Below are 19,260 nucleotides of genomic sequence, written 5' to 3'. Positions count from 1 at the left end.
GTTCTTCACCCAAGATTCTGCGGAAGTGTCAGATTCAGATGTAGTTTAATCAGATACTAATTGTTTTCCACAACTGAAATAGAAGTAGTACCAAATTATTCGTGTCCATCAGCCACCAGGATCAACCTGACATAAGACAGGACGAAGCAAATAAAGAGTTCTTTACTAGTCTAGTACTACTATTTCTATTCTTTCGTGATATACAATTATGCGTCATACCCTTACACAAACGCACATGAAGAAAAGAACAAGAAAACTACTAGTAATCCAGCAAAATTGTACATCTGAACACGTTGGCAACACAAAAAAACAAAGTACGTACTAGTTTTTATCTGACGAACAACCTGCAACATAACATAAGTAACGAACATCTAGTACCTCGCAGCCAACAAAACTAGCTAAGATTATTGGCGGAGAGCAATCAATCTCTACCACGATAATATCACTGTGGCCACCTAATCTGATCACCCCTGCGCACTATCACCCGATGAAGCCTTCTTCGCTTTCTTGCCATCTAGATAGTGCTGAATCAGATACGAAATAAATCCCCAAATTGCAATCAGCATGGCCACGATCTTCACCCCGTTCATCCTGTCGTGGAACACCACCACCGCGAAGAACGGGATGACCGGCAGTGACACCGTGCTGATCACGTTGGAGAAGAGCGCCGACACCTCGAAGATGAGGCCGAGCACCCCGATGTTGGCCACCTGCCACGACACGGCCGCCCACAGCAGCGTCATCAGGTAGGAGAACTGCCCTGACCTGAACGCGTTCATCTCCCCCCTCAGCGACCTCCACTCGCCGCTCGCGAACAGCCCGACCACCGACGCGGCCGTCGCCACGAGCGCCGTGTAGATCTGCATGTTAAGGACGGCTGAGAAGGTGTGCTTCTTGATGATGGTCTCGAAGGTGAGCTGCATCAGCGCGAGGATCAGCGAGTAGGTGCACGACGCCCCCAGCGTCAGCACGAAACCGAGCAGATACTTCCCTCCCGAGACGCCGGTGACCCCCTGAGACTCCTTGCTGACTCCGATGAGCGAAGCGGACATGGTGAGCAGCACGACGGAGTTGAATATCAGAGGAGTGACCTTCTGGGAGTTGAGCACGTATGAGAAGACGACATTGAACGCGAGCTGGCTGGCACAGATGAGCGAGTAGGTCGAAGCGGGGAGGTACTTGAGGCCACCAGTGTACATCATGTCGTCGGCGGCGATGATGAGGCCCAGGACGATGTATATCACGGCGAGCTTGGCCATGGGAGTGTTGGTGCAGGAGGACGGTGACTTCGAGGGGAAGAAGAAGAGGGTGAAGAACAGTATCGGGAAGCCGGCCGTCCGCACGAACGCCGATATCCACTTGCTGCGGCCGCCTTGGGTGTAGTAGTATCTGCCCAGCAGTGTCGCCGATGTCTGACCGGCGATGAGGAAGAAGACGTCCACTGCCACCATCGCCCACCATCGAAATGGCTTGCCTGCTGGTGTTTCCGGAGCTGCTGCAGCTTCAGCCTTGGATGGAGCTGTGATTTGCAATGAAGATGGTAGAAAGTTAGTACCAAACGTAACAGGTAAAATTTTTTTAATGATGCTTTACATTTCATCAGTGGGTGAAAGTTTCTGAACACGATGCAATAGAGGTCCATGTAAGAGCAACAGAGTTTAAGTGTAACAAATCGTACTCACAAAGGCTAAAAACAGATCATCCCTAAAAATTTCCCCAATGTACCAACGGAATGATCAATTCGCACGAGTGTTCACGGATAATCCAGCACAGGTGCTTCCCAGGTGCACAGCACGATTGGAACGCAAAAGCATAGCCCGCTTCTCATGTTTTTTTTTTCACCCTAACCCTTCATGCAATAAGATGAAATGGAAACATAACAGCGACCAGAGCGGACCAGACTGAGACTGACCTGGGATCGGTATCTGGACCTCGGCGTTGTTCGCGGCACCGCTACTGTTGTTGCCGCCGGCGTTACTGTCCGCCATTTTTTTATTCGAGGAACTGCCACCCTGTGAGATCCAGGACAGGAGGAGGAGGAAGACGAGGAGGAGGAGGAGGCGAGAGGAGCGCAGGGTGTGGTGGCAAAGGAGAATTGCGGGGGCTCATGTTTCGCGGTGGAGAGAACAAGAGGGCATGCATGGGGGCTGGGCATGCAGAGGTGTTGGAGAGGGAGGGGCCGGAGACCAGCGGGAGAAGAAGAACCGGTCCGCCCGTTCGTTTCACCGCCGCGGCCGCGCTCGTGTCGTCGTCGCGCGCTTCGGGGAGTTTTTCCTTTTCCGCTTTGCAGCGGTATGCAGATGCAGAGTTTTGCGGGTTTCCACGGTTTCCGGGTTAAAGCGCGATACACGACGAGCGTTTACGTGCCGCAGCGGGGCCTTCCGCGCGCACCGCGATAGCGGAAAGTTGTACTTCAAGCGGCCGATACAGAAGAGAAGGTTTTGTGCACGTTGACGTCGTCCACATTTGTCTCGTCTTACTGTGCATGGGCCGAATCTTTAGCTTTCCACGACGGGTGGGCCAAAATCCACTTTTCAGTATGACCTGGGCCATAGGCTGACAATACTTGGTAGGAAAAAAAAGTCTATTTTACTATTCCATTAACCAATGAAATAGTTCGGAAAATAAAATGGTTTTTTTTTTCCTTTGGTGGTTTGGTGCATAGTTTTGGTCACACTAAGATGCCTAAATTTCGGTCGTTTCTGATGGCCAATATCACTTCATGATTCGTGCTGCCATACTAGAGATACCATCTCTCCTCGCAAAGCTTGGATAAAACCCTTGCGCCACTGCCCACCCATCCTCACCCACTTGCCCCCCTTTGCATGGCTTGCGCTATCTAGATGCTAACCAGCTCAACTCAATCGTCCTCCTCCCTTTCACCCCCTTTCTCTCCCTTCGCTTCTCCTCTCTAAGCCTAAGCGGCGGCCAGGCGCCCTTGCCGCCCTTGCCTTGCCCTTTTTTTTTTTTTGTCTTCAGCGGCCCCTAGCATTGGAGATGCTACCATTGCCTCTATCTCCTAACTACTCTAGATCCCATGTCCATACCATCAATCTCATGGCTATGATGCCAACACCACCTCGTCGCACGTCATATATGTCACCACAGGTTTACCATCTCCCTGCTCCTTAGTCATTTCTCTAAGCTCGAAAAACTGCATCTTTCCCTCACCTTAATTCTTCTCCCACCCGTATCCTAATCCAAATATCCATCATCGTCAACACCGAAAAAGTGGAAGAGCTTGCTGTTGTTGTCGCTAAGTACTACGGGCATCTAACTACAAACCCAAAGATATAGCATTGGACTAATGGTGAGGTAGATAGAGTAGAGAAGAGTGAAGAGAGAAAGTACCACCTCTCATGGAAGAAACAACTCCTACATAAACTTCAATAAAAATGTGGAAATACATATTACCTCTTACTATTATATGGTATGCATGAAATTAGCTATAAAACTTGCTCCAAGTATTCAACAAATCTTCATCCCTTATCCCTCTCCCCCGGGAACGAAAAGGATTTGGATTCCTTTTTTTTTTTGGGGAGATTTGGATTCCTTTTGGGAATTTAGCCCAATTCGTGCATACAGGTCGGCCCAGGTAAGGCAAGCAGAAAGCCCAACAAATTGCATCACCAAAGCTCGCGCCGCCGCTGGCTCGGAGCCTCGGACGCCGTCACGCCGTGATCCGTGGAGACGTGCATGACGTTTACAGGGCGAGGTAGCTGCCAATCTCCGTTGGAACGGCCCAGCAGATTGTTGTTTTTTAAGCAAAGATGCCGGCCGATTATATCTTAGCTGAAATGCAATAATTTCTTCACAAGATATGCCGTAAATTAAGTGTGCGTTCCACTGGGGAAAAAACAACAATCGTACGTGCATCTCATGGCTAATGGCCGGATCGGTCTCAGAATAGGTGCACAAGGAATACAACCAGTTTCTTCCAAAAATGGAAAATTATATGACAACGGAATTAGTGAGAAAATGTAATTTTGTCCTGTGATTTTCCAGAGTAATTAATTTATTACGCAAAGGATTTATAGGATTACAGACGCTGTAACTCTTATGACGTCATCCTAGCTCGGCGGCGATAAGGCCGATGTGACACCGAGAGCGATGGCCGACTCTTTGCTGAACTCCTCGTCCTCGGCGACCAGCGGCGAGGCCAGGCCGAGCTCGCGGAACCCGTCCTCGCACGTGTCGGGGGTGTCCAGCGCGGCGCTGAGCACGGTCACCGCGTCCCGCAGGCCGTCGGCGCTGCGCGACGCGATGCCCTTGGCCGCCTCGTCGAGGCTGTCCACGGCGGAGTCGTACACCTCCCCGCACGCGCTCAGGCAATCTTTCCTCCTCTTGTCGCGCTCCATGTCCTGCAGGTCCGCGATGCGCTTGGCGGTGCCCCTGGCCGTCGCCGCGCTGATCTTCACGGCGATGGCGGCGAGGCCGTACCTGTCCGCGGTGGCGCTGCCCTCGTCGGACTGGAAGAACCTGACGCAGTAGGCGTAGCCGATGTCCGCGTGGCTAGCCGCGAACGACGTGCAGGCGTCGTCCACGAGGGAGGCTCTGGACGTCGTGGAGGAGGTGAGCAGGAGGAGCAAGGAGAAGACGATGAGAGGAGAGAACGATCGCACAAGCTTCATGGTCGTCATGGCTTTTCTTGTCCTGGTGCTGCTTGGTTACTTGTTTGGTGTGTTTTTTCGTGGTAGAACCAACAACTTTATACTAGCAGGTATCGTCATCTTAATCTCTGAACAATAAAAGAGGATCCAGCTGTTGATTGCACTGGAATCATTACGAGATATTACACCATTCATTCATTCATTCATTCATTCATTCAAGAGGATTTCCTGGATGACGCCTGCTGAAACGTTGGCGGGTGTCTCGCAGTCTCTTCACGCCTGCCGCGAGTCTCGGGATCCAGGAACCAGGATCGCTCTTCTTCAGAAATTAGGATCAGCCACCTGCTGACAGGGTCCCTGTTCCTTTCGAGCCAAATCTAATCTCTATAGTTTCATGTCATGACGAAATGTTTAGACACCACATGTCGAACTGCCAGAGTCTTAATCGGGGGAAGTTCCAAAAGGTCCCTTTACAAATTCATGGTCGAAATTCGAAAATCTCTTATTACGAAACAGAGTCTGCTTAATAATCGTGAAATAAGAGAATAACTGATAGTTGCCACCTGGGCCTTAAATTCCGTTGTCCGGATGTTTGCAGTTTGGCGAGGTGAATTTGGCGTGGGCAGTGGGCTGGAAGGCCCGTAACAGATATGATGTAGACACACAAATCTTGCAAACGCCAACAGTGGTGATAAATACTATCTCAAGAGAAGGATACGTTTATTTTTAGTTCCTTCCGTTTCTAGTAAAATAAGTTAATTTTGGAGTACTCATTGCATTGAAGTTTGTGAAAGTATTTGTTTGATATATGCATTGGAAGTGGATAAAATAAGAAATAATTGCATTGATATTTAATAAATTAGAGTTATTTTAGTCTATCTCAAGTGCAAAGTATTTTAGTCTTCTTAGTTTGATAAAATAGTTTGTATTTTAGTCCACTTTTTAGTTTGTATTTGTATTAATCTATCTCAAAAATAGACTTATTTTGGTGTAGAGGTAGCATATCACTATATTTCAATTACTTGTTGGCTGTTATACTTTGCATCGAAAGTACTACTAACATTGTTGACGCTTTTTTTTTTTTTTTGCCAAACACACTCAACTGACGATTTACGGTATAATTAACGGAGTAGTTAAAATCAATAGATCAAATTAGCTAGCGGAGCATATTTTAAGATTAATCCACTTTTATCAAATCACACAATTTATTAATTTATAAGCAAATTAGCAAAGATAACTATTCTACTTATGCGGCGATGAATGACTATTTTCTAAACAAAGTAGCAAAGGGTGACTTCATCTTTTTTTTTTTCAAAAGCATAACCGGTTTTCAACGCAAAACTCGGCCATAAAAATGAAATAGAAAATAAACAAAGATAATAGTAACAGGAAAACAATAGATTGATAATTGCCATGTTTATTCATCTACATTGTTTGGTTTACAAAATCTGAGAGTAAAAACACACATTCACTGATCACTCGGTGGTGATATCGCCTCTATCAATGCGAGAGCAATGGACGCACTCTGTCTAAACTCGGCGTACTCCGCAACCAGCGGCAGGGTCTCCTTGTTCCCACGGAACCTGCCCTCGCAACCATCCGCGACATACCGCGCGACGTCGGGCGTTGGCGGCGACGCCGCCGCATGCTGCGCGCCGCCGTCCACCAGGGCGGCGGCTTTCGCCTCGTTGCCGAGAACGGCCAGCATGTAGGCGTACAGGTCGGAGCTTATGCGGAGGCACTCCTGCATCTTCTCCTCCTTGTGCGAGGATCGCAGGGCGGCGATGCGCTTGGCGGTGCCCTCGGCGGCCGCCTCGGTGATCCTCACGGCGATGGCGGCGAGGCCGTGCGTGTCGGCGGTGGCGCTCTCCTTGCTGGCCTGGAAGAACCTGACGCAGTAGGGGTAGTCGATGGCCGTGTGGTTACCGGCGAGCGACTTGCAGGTTTCCTCCAAGATGGAGGCGTCGGATGTGGAGGCGGCGAGTAGGAGGAGCAGGGTGAAGACGAGAGGAGAGAGTGCCCTCAGAAAAGCCATGGTGTTCTTTGCTTCAGTCCTCACCTTTGTTTGCTGTGCTCGATTGTTTGGTGTGTGTTTTGTGATCTAGCCAAGGAGTGCATGAATATATAGATGGTGTGGGTAGGAGTGTGTGTGCACACTATTGGCTTCACCACAATAAATGAAGTACGTGTATATATGTTTTGCCTAATTTAATGTTTCTAAATCTCTTTACAGAAAAAAAAGACAATAAATACATAAACATGGATATGTCATTATCGGATTCCCAAACATTAATGGGAGTGGAAGCTACAAAATTTGGGATTAGACTGATGCATAAATCCCTATGCCTGTATTTTTCACCTTTTCAGTATAGGTCTTTGATTTATTTTTGTACCCTCGAAAAGAGAAATTAGGCATGTACAATTAAAAATACAACGATACATAGGGTGCTTTATAAAACTCCTTTTGAAAAATATAATTGAAAATACAACGATACATGATATGCTTGAAATACATTAAATGAAGAAAATTATGGATCCAACCATTTTTTATTCCAAAAATGGTAACTAACAAATGGAAGCTCAAATATTTATTTTTATTTTAATATATATTTTAAATTACAGGAATACATTTTTCGCTTCTGTAAATTTTTTTAAAAAATACTCCTTCACCGTGGGAGTGTTTTTTTAGGGATTTGCTTTAAAAACAGCCCTTCTAGAGGGCAGATCTGATGACGTGGCATTAGGCATGGGACATTTGCGTATAGCCCCTTATCACACTCCTAGAGAATAATCTTAAATATCCCGCCCACCTAGAGAACAAAAGTAGTCTATGCAAATTTCTCATGACCGTTATTTTTCTCGCAAGCATATATAGGCCTTAATTTCACTGTCTTTGGGTTGGGTGGCATATAAAAGTCGCCTCTAAGGAGCATGGGAAAGGCATGTACGCAAAATTCAACCACCATAATCTCCATCAGAACCGCCTTTTGAGAGGCAGTTTATGAAAAAAAAACTCTCCCATAGGGTGAAAGGAGTATGATGTTTGTAAATTTGTAAAAGAAAATTATATTTATGTATTTTTTGTTTAAAAAATAATAACAAAAAGCTCAGATCACCATATGGGCTACCGCCAGCACCTGAGCGATTTAGCCCACTCAGATGGGCCGTTTTCTATGGGCTTAGACTACCGTGATCCCCATGAGCGTTTAGCGGATAAGGCCCACGAGTATTATCGGGCTCTCGGCCTCGGCCGCGACCGCTGCAATCTGGCCACGCTGATGGGCCGTTGCCCATGTAGAGCGCGTATGGTTGGGTACTCGGGCTCTGTTTGGAATAAGTCCACTTTGGCTCCCTTAAAAAGTAACCTGAATCTAATCCGTGACCCTCAACCGCAAAACCGGATAGAACGACTCCCTAAAATATTGAAACCGGTGCAATTTGACTTCCTTAACGGTTTTGGATGGTGGTTTCGCTGACGTGGTGCTTACGTGGCAGTGTTGATCTACTCTGGTCTTGATGTGCGCTTAGGTGGCATTTAATTAAAAACATATATGTGGGACCCATTTGTCATAAAAAAAAGTAGGGCCCACTGACATGTCATCCTCTCTCTTTCTTCTTCCTCCCCCACTTTCTCCCTTCTCTCTTTCTCTCCCCTTCCACCGTCCGCGGGGAGCACAGCTGGAGCGGCGGCGGGGCAGGGGCCGAAGTGCTGGCGGCCAGCGGGAGCTGAAGCGGCGGCGGGTTGGAGCTAACGCGGGTGAAGGCGGAGGAGAAGGAGGCGGCGACAGGAGGGGCTTGAGTGGCTGCGGCGGTGGAAACCACCCCACGCCATAGACCTCCAACAAGGCGGCTGCGGCTGCGGCTGCCTCTGACTAGCGCGCTGGATTATTCCTAGCCTCCGTCAGCTCCAGCCCACTTCCACCGCCGCTCCAGCTAGCTCCCGTGTCAGCTCCTGCCGGCCGTCACCACTCCGGCTCCCGACGGCAGGAAGGAGCCTCGACGACGGGAACAGGTCAGCGACGCCGAACCTAGTCGCCTTCTTCTACGCCTCGCCCAGCGTCTCCAGGAACTCCTCATGCCACCGGAAGCCGCACTCCCCCATGATGGCGCGCAACGTCAAGTCGGTCAGCGTCCCGGTGATTTGCCTGCTCACGTTCAGTGCCGACAGCGGCGGCGATGGCGCCAACGAGCACACCCGCCAAAGAGTATCCCCACCGTGGTGCCGATGGAGTCCCTCACTGTACGCCCAGCCATAGAGGTCGAAGCCCCTGGGCCAGGCGCCAGGAGGAGGCCGAGCTCCATCCTCGCCTTTGGCCATGATGGTCTGCATGTAGCGATGCCTGCCTTGGGACGAAGGCGAGGCATATCATCACCTTCTCGACATGATTTTTGATGAGCAGGAAGTAATCGAGCTATACAGCTATACACATCCTCTTGCTTGCTCGCCTTCTCCTATGCTGCTACATTGGTGTGTTTGTTGTACTGCTGCTCGACTCTGCCGAGGCTGACCCGTGGAGCATTGTGGGGGTTGGCCGGATTGCTGGGCTGGGTTCATGGACTGCATTCTCGGAGACCGCCGCCATCACGCATGCGGATACGCCGAGGTCGAGGTCGATGGCGATGGGGAAGCTGGCGCCCCGCTCGCTGCTGCCGCGTCAGCCATCGCTGCCGCCGCCACTCCGCTCCCACTTGCCGTCGCCACCCTTGCCTGCAGATTACGCTACGAGAGAGAAGGTGAAGAGAAAGGGGGGAGATAAAGAGAGAGAACGGGGAGAGAGGGAGGGGGAAGGAGAGAGTGAATGACATATAGGGCCACATGTCAGTGGGGCTCACAATATTTTTTGTGTGAATCACATGTGGGTCCATAGATTTTTTTAATTCTAATGCCACGTAAGCGCCACGTGGGACGAAAACTAGGTCAACATCGCCACGTCAGCGCCACATAAGCAAAAACCACCTTCCAAAACCACCAAGGGAGTCAAATTGCACTGGTTTCAATAGTTTAGGGAGTCGTTCTATCCGGTTTTACGGTTGAGGGTCACATATTAGATTCGGGTTACTTTTAAGGGAGTCAAAGTGGACTTATTCCCCTTTGTTTCTAGACCAAAAAAGGCCGGTAGGCATTGTTTACCTTCAAAGCCCAGAGGACATTCCATGTGGTCAGCAAAGCAGGATATAGTAGGTTGTTCAACAATTCCAACACTGCCTTTTTATGTTGAGACCATCTCCAAAAATAATTATCTCCACGAGCCATATCTATAACTAATATAAATATTCGGATTTTTCTGGTCGTCACCTCATCCATACAGTGATTTTTCGTCCCCCCTCAAAAAACCCAGTCGGAATTCCATCATCACACAAATAGAATCCCACATTGAGCACACCTTCTCTCCAATCTCAAATCATCACAATCCAAATCTAAATCAAACACAAAATCCCAGTCCAAATCTAAATCGGAATCATTAGAAAACATCATATTAACACGAGATGACTAGGAGAGGGAGGGGTGAGCCGGACCGGAGGCTGCAGCGCGCTGCTCCTCGCCACCTCGTCATCGGCCACGGACCCACCCGCCGACACCGCCGACACCGCCACCGCCGCCGGATCAGGGGTAGGAGGGAGGCGAGAGGAGAGGAGGGAGCCGCCGCCGGCCCGCGACCGCCGCCACCTCCGGATCTGCCGAGAGAGTGGTGCAGTGGCCACCGCCCGACGAGGAGAGAAGGAGCCGGCGGTGGGGAGAGGGCGCCACCATCGCCGCGCCGCCACAGCCGCCCGCTGCGAGGGAGTGTGTCGTCGCCGCCGCTGCCGCTGTCATCGCCGCTGCTCGGTGGGGAAGGCCGCCGGCAGTGGGGAGGGGGGCAAAAGGCGTCGCCGGTTGGGGAGGAGCGCGGAGAGGTGCGCCGGTGGGGGTGTGGCGTGGCCGCCAGCGGGGAGAGAGGCGGCCTGCGTGGAGGGGAGGAAGGGGAAGAATGAAATTAGTGTTAGGGTTTATTTGGGTTGGGGGTTTTGATAGATTAGGAGCCGATCTGAGCCGTCCCGTGTCGGGCCGGCCTCCATCATCGGGCCGCATCAGTGATGGGCCGCACGTAGGTCGGCCGGCCCAACAAAATCTAATTAAGATTTCCAATTAAATAATTGTTAAATGATGTTTGTATTATTAAAATTAGCAATTAAGCTCTGAAAATTCCAATAAAATTTCAAAGAGCGAAACTAATCATGGAGAATTTAATAAAATTAAATTTAACCATATCATTTTATTTCTCACACTTACTTTACTTGTATTTAATTGTATACATACCTACTTAAAGATACCAAATATTTCAGTGAATTTATATTTTAATTAATTGCATATTCTTCTCATCTGTACGCTTCCCGTTGCAATGCAAAGGCACTTTTGCTAAACCAAACAATATTTTTGGTCAATATACACGCTCCGTAATCACCCGGTGTAACGCACAGACACTTTTGTTAGTAAATGTATATAACAATAAAGTCATGGACCTCTCCACGAGCCGAACTGATCGAGCCATGCAGTATGTAGTATGTACGGGAACACCGGCGAATATAAATGTGACTTCGCACTGTACGTACGGCTGTACCTGTACCGAAACGTTGTCTGCACTTCTCGTTTCGACAGCACCGGTAGTCCGGTACTCACACCGTACGTCAGTAAATTGCATCCGTACCAAAGTTGCGCATGCGCATTTCGCTACGTAACGTACCTAGCTAATACGGCACCGCTAAGCAAAAAGCATCAGCAATTCAGCATGCAGGATGCAGCTAATGACGACAAGATCTGATGGTAAAACTATTCGATCGCTCGAGATGCAATCGTTGCACCAAAACCAAATCGTATCTACGGATCGAAGGGCAGGCAGGTCGTCGGATCTGTGCGTCGTTGCGTGAAGGCAGCAACGCTTGTGTCGTGGTTTTGACCACCAGGAGACCTGTGCTCTCGTCATGCATGGGCGATAGAGTTGGTGACCCGAATCACATCAGCGAGCTAGATAGAGTAGCTAGCTGCTGCTGCAGGCGATTTGACACATTGACTGCCGTCAACACAGCGACTCGGCGTGTGCACGAGAAACGGGTGAAACCGATCAAATTTGGGCCTTTTCTGCCGCTTAATTTATACTCGGCCGCTCGCACTCGGGCTGCCCGTGCAGTGCACTGGCATTGCCACCAAAGCAACAAGCAGCTCACATGGAAATAAGCAGCATCAGCGAACTAGCTGGATTATACATGGATGCACCGGAACTCTGAAATTGGATTTCACGTTTCATAGCTACCGCCACGCATGGCATGCCAAGGCACTCTTTCCCATTTCACCAGGCGCCTCCATGGTGGTGCTCTGACTGACACGTTGTGACACACATGATGAAGTCACACAAAGTACACAACAACAACTACTACTACATCTCTGGGAAAATAAACAAGATGCATCAAACTCGTCCACGGAAAAGAACAATATTTTGCATGCATGATTCCTTCCTACCCTGGCTGCTAATTATGCTCTCCTCGGTTTCCAAAATCCGAACTCCGAGGATAACTATGTGCAAAGAGAGGCCTGCAAACTGCTTACGCCTACCAGTTTGTACCCGATCGAGTCAACACAGAAGCATCCAAAACATTGGATTCACCATTCACCTGAGTACCTGACGAAGGCTATCTATCTGAAGATGACAATTTGACACGAAAGCCTTCCTGTGCCTTTTTATGGTAATTACGTTTATACCCCTGCGATCCACCGGTACAGCACCATGAACGCCGTCTCCTCCTCCTCCGTCCCCGGCGGCGACATCCTCACCGCCTCCGCGTCCCACAGCCATGGCTCCTCCTGGCTGTGGCTATGGTGGCTCTGGTAGCTCTGGCTCCACCGGGAGCTCCACCGCCCGGAGAAGGACGACAGGGATGACGCGGAGGTGGCCAGCCGTTCCACGTACTCCCGCAGCCAGCCGCGCGTCGCGCCCGCCGCTTCGGCCACCGCCTCGCCGGGAGGCGGTGGAGACTGCTCGGCTGCTGGCTTGTCTTCCTTGACTGCGGCGGCGCTCCTGGTTGTCATGGGCGCGGCGCGGGAGACGACGGCCTCGACCTCCTCGTCGATGTGGTAGTCGAACGTGCCGAGCGAGTAGGTGGGGCGGGCGTTGCCGCCGGTGGCCGTCGACGCGCTGCGGTTGCTGACGCTGCCCATCTCGACGCGGAAGCTCCTGGAACGGTCCCTGCTCCTCGGCTCCGGCGGCGGCGGCTGCTCGGCGGCGAGGATGGCGGAGATCGAGGGGTGCGGGAGCGTGACGGTGGCGCGGCAGAGCGGGCAGGACGGGGTGGTGCGGAGCCACGCGTCGACGCAGGCGGCGTGGAACGCGTGGCGGCACGCCGGGAGCAGCCGCAGCTCGGCGTCCAGCGTGAACGGCGACAGGCAGACGGCGCAGTCCGGTGAGCTCTTGGGGAGCGCCGCCAGCGACGACGCCATCGTGAACAGCGGCAGCGACTCGATCAGCCGCTGCTTCTCGTCGCCCACCACCTCCTTCTTCCCCTCACAAACCCCATTACGCCGCACCGGAGAAGCGTCCGCCGCCTCGACGTTGTGCACCTCACGGCGCGTCCGTGGGAGCGGCGGCGGCGGCGGCGGCGGCGGCGGCGACGACCTGGACAGAAGTCTGAGAAGTAGGTGGATCGAGACCGACGCTAGTAGAACGAAGGCAAGAAGAGCAGCGATGATGAGGAGAGACGGGAGGAAGGACGAGGCGGCGTCGGAGGATCCGGTGACGGGATCGGCAGACGGCGGCGACGGAGACGAGAGAGTGGACGCCATGGCGAGGCTTAGCCTTAGCTTGAGAATGGTTTAACTTAACCCGCCCGAGAATGAGACCTCTCGCGCCTTTTATCCCCGGGTTTCTTTGGAGTGCGCGGTGGTGGTGGTGCGGAAGCCGAGGCCGGAAGTAAATAGTGGCGGGTTTGCACTCTCCTGATGGAGAGATCCCAGAAATGGTGGAGGTCAGCCTTGGAAACCAATCCACGTCTCGGTTTCTACTTTTCTACCTCTGCCTGCCCTTTGCAACCTGAAATTCTGCTACTACTGCTACGTGGAAAATTTCGCATAGCAGTTGAGCAGACAGCAGCTCAACTGTTTGCAATTCGATAGTTTGTTGCACAATAGCACAATGTTGTACACTGGTTAGTGAACTTAAGTACGTGCAAAGAATCAAATCCGCAGTAAAAATACTGCATTACAGCAGCAACAGTGATTCTGTTTGCAGAGCAGATTAGCATGAAACCTGAACATGCTAGTAAACTCTGCATCCCAGCACGTACCCCTGTACCGCAGTGTTCATGCTGTACCTTTCACCAAACTGTAAAACCAATTAAAAGCCGTTGGATCAAGGGGTGAAGTACCAGGGTAACGTAAAGCAGCGCAAACCCGTTGTTGTACAAAAATGCTGTAATGCAATGCGGCACCAAATATTAATTTGCGTGTCCGGTGTTTATCAACTCTATGATGAGACACGTATCGGACCGTGGGTCCCTTGCTTCGCTAGATGCACCTATGACGTGCAATCAGCATGGGAATTTGAGAAACTAATCCAAGAGGGAAACAAACATACTTCGATGTCCTAACTCAGCAAGTGTTAACATCATGATAAATCAACGTGTATGTTGCTGATAATGATCTGTAGAAACATGGCTACATCTCCGATTATTCAGGTCAATCTCTTAATCCCACCAGGCGTCAGTGCTGAGGGTATGAGTACAGAGTACTGATGTTTGTACTGCTAACTAGTAAATAAATATCAGTACTAGTTGTCACTTGTTGAGCATCACAGGTAATGACAGGCTATTAGCAGGAGTATTTTAGAAGGAAACTAATTAAACAGTTTCAGAGCTACTTGTGACTGCTACTACCCTGTTTTTTCTGTCAGTGAGAGCAGGATCAATGGATCATCCAGGCATGCATGGAGTATTGGAGTACGCAGCCGACTAGAGTGAAGTGTTGGCACCGATCCTGGCAAGTGGCGAGGCCCCTTTTGTTAGTGCAAAAGATCAATCAAGCCCGTGCTTTTTAACCCAAAGCAAAGGAAGCAAGCAGTGTTGCTTGCCTTGCACACTTAGCATGCGGATTTTCTCAATGGGTTATATTTCTATCGCCATGGCCACCCACACAGTCTGGGTGCCATGTCTGGAGAAGGGATCGAAGACTTTGGTTTGTTTTGGCACCGTGGCGATGAATTCTCCATTTCTCCTGCCTCTGTGTCGTGCTGCCTCATGGCATTCAGTGCCCCTCCCCCAAATTATGATGAGCATGAGCTGCCTGCATTTTTCTTTCCCTTCGTTCACTTTACTCTTTCTGATCTTACTAGAGTTGTCCTGACATGATGATGTTGAGCCTTACACTTTCCAATGGAGTAGCTCTCCTACTTTGAGGATGGCACTACCAAAATCCAAAAAGGCATAACTTGAACGGTCCTCCTTTCATACAGTATTCAAGACTACTGCCATAGAGTTTCAGTTACACCAAAATTACATCGAGACCATACCGAAACCATTGCTTGAGGTTGCCTAATTTTCACTGAAACGGGATTGCTTCGTACGGTAAAAGAGCGTCACATGGAACTTGATTGCTTGACGGGCCATGGAAATAAAAAAGACTTCTCTGCCATGGAGTACCGATGATTAGTCAATTCAGAAACACTACTGAACAGAGCTAGAGCTAGTACTAAGCACTATGCCCTATTCAGGAAAATCCAGCCAATGTACGTGTACTAATATTGATTACCCAGGATGATCACAATGCGATCTCGGTGATGGTGCCGTAAGTGACCTAATTCGCCTGTGACATCACAGGCAAATGCTGTCACCATGCAGGAGGTTTCTTGCTTGGATACACACGGAAAATTTTGCCCCGGGCTTTTGCATTTCGGTTGGTCCACCAGGAATTGTGGCAAGTGCCAACTTTGTGAGGCATGCTGAACCGAAACCAGCCAAATTTGTTAGCATCCTGTTGGTTGGTCGCCCATACAAGCGAAAGGCAAACCACAACCTAATCCAAACATCTGGCTCACACCTTATTGACGTGCCGTTGAGACAGAAGGAAAGTTACGCTACACAGAAATGGAGATGAAATTGCAAGAGCATGTTACATTTTTGGGCTCATTAATATACTTCTTTCAGGACGGCCCAATTTTAGTTATACAGACCTCGGAGGGAAAAAAAACAGAGGGATAAAAATTAGGACAGGAGTGGATCATTCATCATTGACAACTGAGACCCATTTTTTCCTCTTTCTTTCTAATTGTAATGTCATGCCAGCGTTTCGTACCAAAAAAAAAAGTAATATCATGCCAGCGTCATGTCAAATAAAATTATTCCCGGCAAAAAAAATAAAATAATCATTAAAATCGCTTGGGGAGACAAATTAAATAAAGATAATCCAAGAAATGCCATTACCAAGCATTCAAGTACCAGAAATGATATCGACAAGTGTGAGTTTCAAGAAGTGCCATCGTACAAACGAGTTTGTCCCAAAAATACCATCGCCGTTAAGGTTTCGTCCATTTTGCGCCATTAAATATACTGTTCATCCTATAGAACTTAACGGCGCGGAATGGACAGAATTCTAACATCGATGGCATTTTTGGTATAGAGTTGTTTGTACAATGACATTTCTTGGAACTCACACTTGTCGATGGTATTTTTGGGATTTGGACGCTTGTCAATGGTATTTCTTGGATTATCTCAATTAAATAAGTTTTGGTAGTTGAGAGATGTGCGATAACTGATATTGCGGTTGAGGGAAATATTTGAGCTCATGCTATAGTTAAGGGAGGTAATATATAGTTCTCTCCTTGAAAAATTGCCAAAGCATGTGATGTTTTTGGGCCCATTTATAATTCTTTCATGTTAACCCAATTATAGCTATACATACCCTATAATATTATCAAAACAAAAGGCTTAAAAAATTGGCCTGTTTATTTTTGGACCGGGTCATAAAGGGCGGAGCCTTTTGTTGGGCCAAGAAGCCCATCAGCCGGTTTCTCCGCCGCGGCCTTCCTCTGCCTCCTGCGGACAGCCCACGCGACGAGGAAGGTAACCAACACCGCAAGGAAGCAACCGGCGGCCACACCGCCGACGGCGGCGCAGACGACGCTCTTCTTCCTGGACTCCGATCTGCTTCCGTCCACCGTGCTGATTACCTGCTTCAGCGGGATCGGCGGGTTTGGCCCGGCAAGGCTGTGGGTTCCGTACTTGTGGAGCTTGAACACCTCGAGGCCGTTGAGTATGGCGTCGAAGTACTCCGGCCTGGAGCTGAGGTCCGGGTGCAGCGCCACCCGCAGATCCATCTGGCCGGAGCCCGCCGTGACGACGAGGTAATCCGTGTACACCGCCCTCCCGATCCCTCCGCTCCACACTATCACGTCCATCTGAGACTGCGCCGTCTGGTTATTGATGTAGATGAAGAATGATCTCTGGTTCACCTTCGTTATCGGGTACTGGATCTCGCAGAAGTGGAACCTGAGGAGGTAGTAGAAGCCGGCGTCGACGGGGAGGATCCAGGTGAGGTTGTAGTTGAGGTTGATCTGCGCGTTCGGGCCCATCGACCTCGCCGTCGCGTACACGCCCTCCGGCGCGGCGTACTTCGGCACCGACGGCGGGTTGTACCGGACGCTGACGTTGCTGTCCTTCGCGAAGGTCACACCGAAGGCCGCGCCGAAGATGTAGGGCGCGTCGTTGTCCCACGTGCGGTAGAAGCCGCCGGCGTCGTCCCGTGGGGTGATGGCCTCGCCGCCGACGTTGAGGCGGTACATCGTCTGGAACGCCGTGTCGGCGCGGAGGGGCATCGGGTTCGGGCACCCGCCGTTGGCGAAGGCGGGCACCGGCGTCGTGAACATGTCCGGCGTGGGCACGACCTCGATGCCGTTGACGAACGCGTAGTGGTGGGACCCGTGGCCGGGGGCGCCACGCGGCGAGGGGGCGAAGGTGACGTTGAGGCTCGTGGCGCCGGAGCTGACGTTCAGCGAGAACTCGCGGACGATGTACGCGTAGCCGACCGCGAGCGCGGTCTGCGACGCGTTGAAGTCGCGGAGGAGCGTGATGCCGCCCGCGGTGACGCCGAACAGCGCGTCCGCGGCGGCGGCGGCGGCGCCGAGGTTGCCGTAGGCGGACGGGTAGAAGTAGAGACGGAGGAACACGCGGCCGGGCTTGACGGGGAAGGAGTAGGTGTAGCTGGAGCTGAACACGCGCGCCGTCATGTACGGCACGGGGGAAGGCAGCGAGGGGTCCTGGTACGTCGCGTCGGCCGCGACGCCGGTCACCGACGGCGCGAACGTGGACACGGCGTCACCGTCCCACGCCCGGCCGTCCCCGTCGGTGGCGGAGGCAGACGCGCCGCAGCTCAGGCGAATTTGTCCGGGGACGGTGGTCTCTGCTTCGCCGCTGCCGCTATCCGCCGCGGCAAGCGACACGATGGCCAGCAGTAAGAAGAGCCATCGGAACAGAGTCGATCCTGCCATGGGCGGGACGAGTAGATGCTGTTCTTGCTGGATTGGGTTATTGGGTAGGCCGGCGTAAAGCTCAAATCGGCGCGCGCAGCGGAAGATCGAGCGTGGTAGTTCCTTCGTTCTTGCTGGTTGGGTGAGTGCGTGAAAACTTTTTGTAGTGGTGAGCTGATGAGATCGCGCGGGGGGAACAAGAACGGCTGTGGTGCACCGAGTTTCCCACCCTGGCGCCCATGCGGCTATGCCGTGTGCTTCGGGTTACTCATTCGGCGGAGACGCGGATTCGGCCCTGCAGTACACGCAGAACGATTTGGCACGTGCCGTTCGGCCCAGGATAGATTTTTGGCCTTTGGGGCGTTTGCTAGGAGTACTACTGATTTAAGGACAAAAATAAACAGGTGAAACGAACCACTTCGGTTCTCTTTAATAGTATTTGATTGATTGAATCTTTTCTAAACCTAGTGGGATGTTCACTCTTGTCCCCTGAAGAACAAGTAAATTTAATTATGAAAGGAAAATCAAGGTAAGTGAAGTGCATGCACTATATATATCTGAACTTGTTTTTTTTATATTTTTCGCTATTTAAATCTAATTTAAAATATATTTAGCTTGAAGAGAAGGAACACTGCCCTTCAGTTTCAATTGGACTTTGGGATCTCTCATGGTCAGTAGTTGTAATAGTACGAATGGTCGCAGTTTATTGGGAGGTTCCACGCGAGATAAGTTTACGTGACAGTCCCTCGCCGCTTCTGTCCCAAAAGAAAATTTTCACTGATGCTAAATGTGTCCACTCCTATTTTGACATTCCAGCAAGAAACTTACTGTATTACTCCCTCCGTTTCACAATGTAAGACTTTATAGTATTGCCCACATTCATTTAAATGTTAATGAATCCAGTTACAAACACCAGCATAAGAAAAAACTGGTGGCTTATTGTACTTTGTACTCCCTTCGTCCCAAAATAAGTGCAGTTTTAGCACTATTCATATTCAACGTTTGACCGTTCGTCTTATTTGAAAAAAGATTATGATTAATATTTTTATTGTTATTAGATGATAAAACATGAATAGTACTTTATGTATGACTATTTTTTTTAATATTTTTTATAAATTTTTCAAATAAGACGGATGGTCAAAGCGCTAAACACGGATATATATGGC

The 19,260-nt window shown here is 50.3% G+C and overlaps 5 protein-coding genes across 5 annotated transcripts; all 5 read right to left on the bottom strand.

Moving 5' to 3' along the window:
• Positions 1-76: 76 nt before the first annotated feature.
• On the bottom strand, positions 77-2,305 carry LOC127770057 (probable purine permease 11). The gene is made up of 2 exons (XM_052295721.1): positions 1,913-2,305; positions 77-1,519 (listed from the first exon to the last, which is right to left on the bottom strand). The coding sequence occupies exons 1-2, from the start codon at positions 1,986-1,988 to the stop codon at positions 465-467; spliced, it is 1,131 nt and encodes a 376-aa protein (XP_052151681.1). The 5' UTR covers positions 1,989-2,305; the 3' UTR covers positions 77-464.
• Positions 2,306-4,000: 1,695 nt separating this feature from the next.
• Positions 4,001-4,656, bottom strand: LOC127772200 (putative invertase inhibitor). Its single transcript, XM_052298206.1, has one exon. It carries the CDS (start codon positions 4,638-4,640, stop codon positions 4,071-4,073), a length of 570 nt encoding a protein of 189 aa, XP_052154166.1. The 5' UTR covers positions 4,641-4,656; the 3' UTR covers positions 4,001-4,070.
• Positions 4,657-6,033: 1,377 nt separating this feature from the next.
• LOC127769433 (putative invertase inhibitor) lies at positions 6,034-6,674 on the bottom strand. The gene has a single exon (XM_052295016.1). It carries the CDS (start codon positions 6,643-6,645, stop codon positions 6,079-6,081), a length of 567 nt encoding a protein of 188 aa, XP_052150976.1. The 5' UTR covers positions 6,646-6,674; the 3' UTR covers positions 6,034-6,078.
• Positions 6,675-12,003: 5,329 nt separating this feature from the next.
• LOC127769961 (E3 ubiquitin-protein ligase ATL4-like) lies at positions 12,004-13,690 on the bottom strand. The gene has a single exon (XM_052295619.1). The coding sequence runs from the start codon at positions 13,420-13,422 to the stop codon at positions 12,340-12,342; it is 1,083 nt and encodes a 360-aa protein (XP_052151579.1). The 5' UTR covers positions 13,423-13,690; the 3' UTR covers positions 12,004-12,339.
• Positions 13,691-16,392: 2,702 nt separating this feature from the next.
• LOC127769690 (receptor-like protein kinase FERONIA) lies at positions 16,393-18,325 on the bottom strand. The gene has a single exon (XM_052295307.1). It carries the CDS (start codon positions 18,113-18,115, stop codon positions 16,574-16,576), a length of 1,542 nt encoding a protein of 513 aa, XP_052151267.1. The 5' UTR covers positions 18,116-18,325; the 3' UTR covers positions 16,393-16,573.
• Between the last annotated feature and the right edge of the window lie 935 nt (positions 18,326-19,260).

Source organism: Oryza glaberrima, chromosome 4 (assembly GCF_000147395.1).
Source record: "Oryza glaberrima chromosome 4, OglaRS2, whole genome shotgun sequence".
NCBI lineage: Eukaryota > Viridiplantae > Streptophyta > Magnoliopsida > Poales > Poaceae > Oryza > Oryza glaberrima.
Note: the sequence above shows the minus strand (reverse complement) of the source record. Positions and strands in the feature narration are given on the sequence as shown.

Bases quoted from the DNA above. Each gene is read 5' to 3' on its own strand.
- LOC127772200 (XM_052298206.1), bottom strand. From the start codon at position 4,640: ATGACGACCATGAAGCTTGTGCGATCGTTCTCTCCTCTCATCGTCTTC.
- LOC127769961 (XM_052295619.1), bottom strand. From the start codon at position 13,422: ATGGCGTCCACTCTCTCGTCTCCGTCGCCGCCGTCTGCCGATCCCGTC.
- LOC127769690 (XM_052295307.1), bottom strand. From the start codon at position 18,115: ATGGCAGGATCGACTCTGTTCCGATGGCTCTTCTTACTGCTGGCCATC.
- LOC127770057 (XM_052295721.1), bottom strand. From the start codon at position 1,988: ATGGCGGACAGTAACGCCGGCGGCAACAACAGTAGCGGTGCCGCGAAC. The intron at 1,520-1,912 runs GTCAGTCTCAGT...TGCAAATCACAG, and splicing joins GGTCCAGATACCGATCCCAG to CTCCATCCAAGGCTGAAGCT.
- LOC127769433 (XM_052295016.1), bottom strand. From the start codon at position 6,645: ATGGCTTTTCTGAGGGCACTCTCTCCTCTCGTCTTCACCCTGCTCCTC.